At 39.2% G+C, this 1,478-nt stretch overlaps 1 protein-coding gene across 1 annotated transcript; it reads right to left on the bottom strand.

Annotated features, from left to right (window-relative positions):
* Nucleotides 1-231: 231 nt before the first annotated feature.
* LOC106879861 (zinc finger BED domain-containing protein 5) lies at nt 232-642 on the bottom strand. Its single transcript, XM_014929576.1, has one exon. The coding sequence runs from the start codon at nt 640-642 to the stop codon at nt 232-234; it is 411 nt and encodes a 136-aa protein (XP_014785062.1).
* Nucleotides 643-1,478: the final 836 nt, after the last annotated feature.

Here is a 1,478-nt window from a genome sequence, read left to right as displayed (position 1 = left end):
TAAAAGCACCCTCTAGACTCTCGGAGTGGTTGACGTTAGGAAGGGCATCCAGCTGTAGAAACTCTGCCAAATCAGATTGGAGCCTGGTGTAGCCATCTGGCTCACCAGTCCCAGTCAAATCGTCCAACCCATGCTAGCATGGAAGGCGGACGTTAAACGATGATGATGATGATGATGATGATGATGACCCTCATGTCATGCGCAATATCTAATTTATTGCGAGCCTTGGTTTTAATTCAAGTAAAGTTGCAAAACTATCTCACATTCGTACATTTTTGCAAATGGAACAATGATTTTGAGGGCCAATTTGGCTACATCTGGATAGAACTGCATTATTTCAGTCCAGAATTCACTGCAACACATGTTACGGAAGGTGTTTTTAGCACCTCCATCATTCAGCAAATTGATAAACTGTCCCTGAATGACGTCATCTTCTGACAGAAGGTCAACAACAGAGATTGCAAAGGGATTGGTGATGAAATGATGAACTTTTTCAAAGTTTTGTAGGTCGGGAAAGTATCTTTGAATTTCAGCGTGAAGATTTAAGACATGCTGTTTTATCATGTCAAGGATGTCAGCATCAACTCGAAGGCCATCTTCATCAAGGAAAGTATTGAGGTTTGGAAATGGTGCAAAATTCATTCATTCCAATTTAGAATACCACAAATGGAGCTTCATTTTAAGTGCAGTCATTTTTTTCATAACAGTTGACATTGGTGATGTCCTTTCCTTGTAATGCTAAGTTAACAGAATTAACTGATTCAAAAATGTTGACCAAAAAGGTGAAACATATAAGGAACCAAGTATTGGAGAATTGTCTGTGCAGTTCTTTTTTAGCACCACAAAGAAATTCGTGTATCTCCTTGTGTAGAACAAAGACTCTTTTCAATACTTTCCTCTTGGATAACCACCTCACATGCGAGTACAGTAAAGGCATTTCAAAATCAGAGCCATTTTCCTTGTACATGTCAGCAAAAAGATGCAAGTTTAGAGAACTGATTCTGATGAAATTTAACGCTTTGACCGCATCCTTCAAACAGTTGTTTTAACCATCAATGTTTGGCAATGAAGTGCAAAATGCATACCAATAGCATTAGGAGACTTCTCTTTCACCATTATCTGAAAGCCAGAGCAGCAACCAAGCATCGCTGGAGCATCATTGGGGCACACGCTAACAAGTGCTAGCAGTTTATGCCATGCGTCTTAAAGAATTGATCCACTTTCTGGAATATATCATTTGCAGTAGTTCGAGTGTTGAGGCCGTCGCAAAAAAAAAAGGAATTCATCTTCCAGGCGTTTGTTATGCATGTAACTTACATAAGTACAAAGTTGGGCTAAATCTGTCACATCAGTGGCGTCTTGGATTTGGATGGTGACATAGTTCAACATTGATGTTTTTATCTTTGAGATGACCTGAGACAAAATATTATCAGCCATCTCAGTGATTCATCAACTGACGGTGTTGTTTGAAAGTGAAA

This window comes from Octopus bimaculoides, chromosome 3, assembly GCF_001194135.2.
Source record: "Octopus bimaculoides isolate UCB-OBI-ISO-001 chromosome 3, ASM119413v2, whole genome shotgun sequence".
NCBI classification, from domain to species: Eukaryota; Metazoa; Mollusca; class Cephalopoda; order Octopoda; family Octopodidae; genus Octopus; species Octopus bimaculoides.
This window is presented reverse-complemented; position numbering and strand designations above follow the sequence as displayed.

Excerpts from the sequence above, each read along its gene's own strand:
- LOC106879861 (XM_014929576.1), bottom strand. The coding sequence starts at position 642 with ATGAATTTTGCACCATTTCCAAACCTCAATACTTTCCTTGATGAAGAT.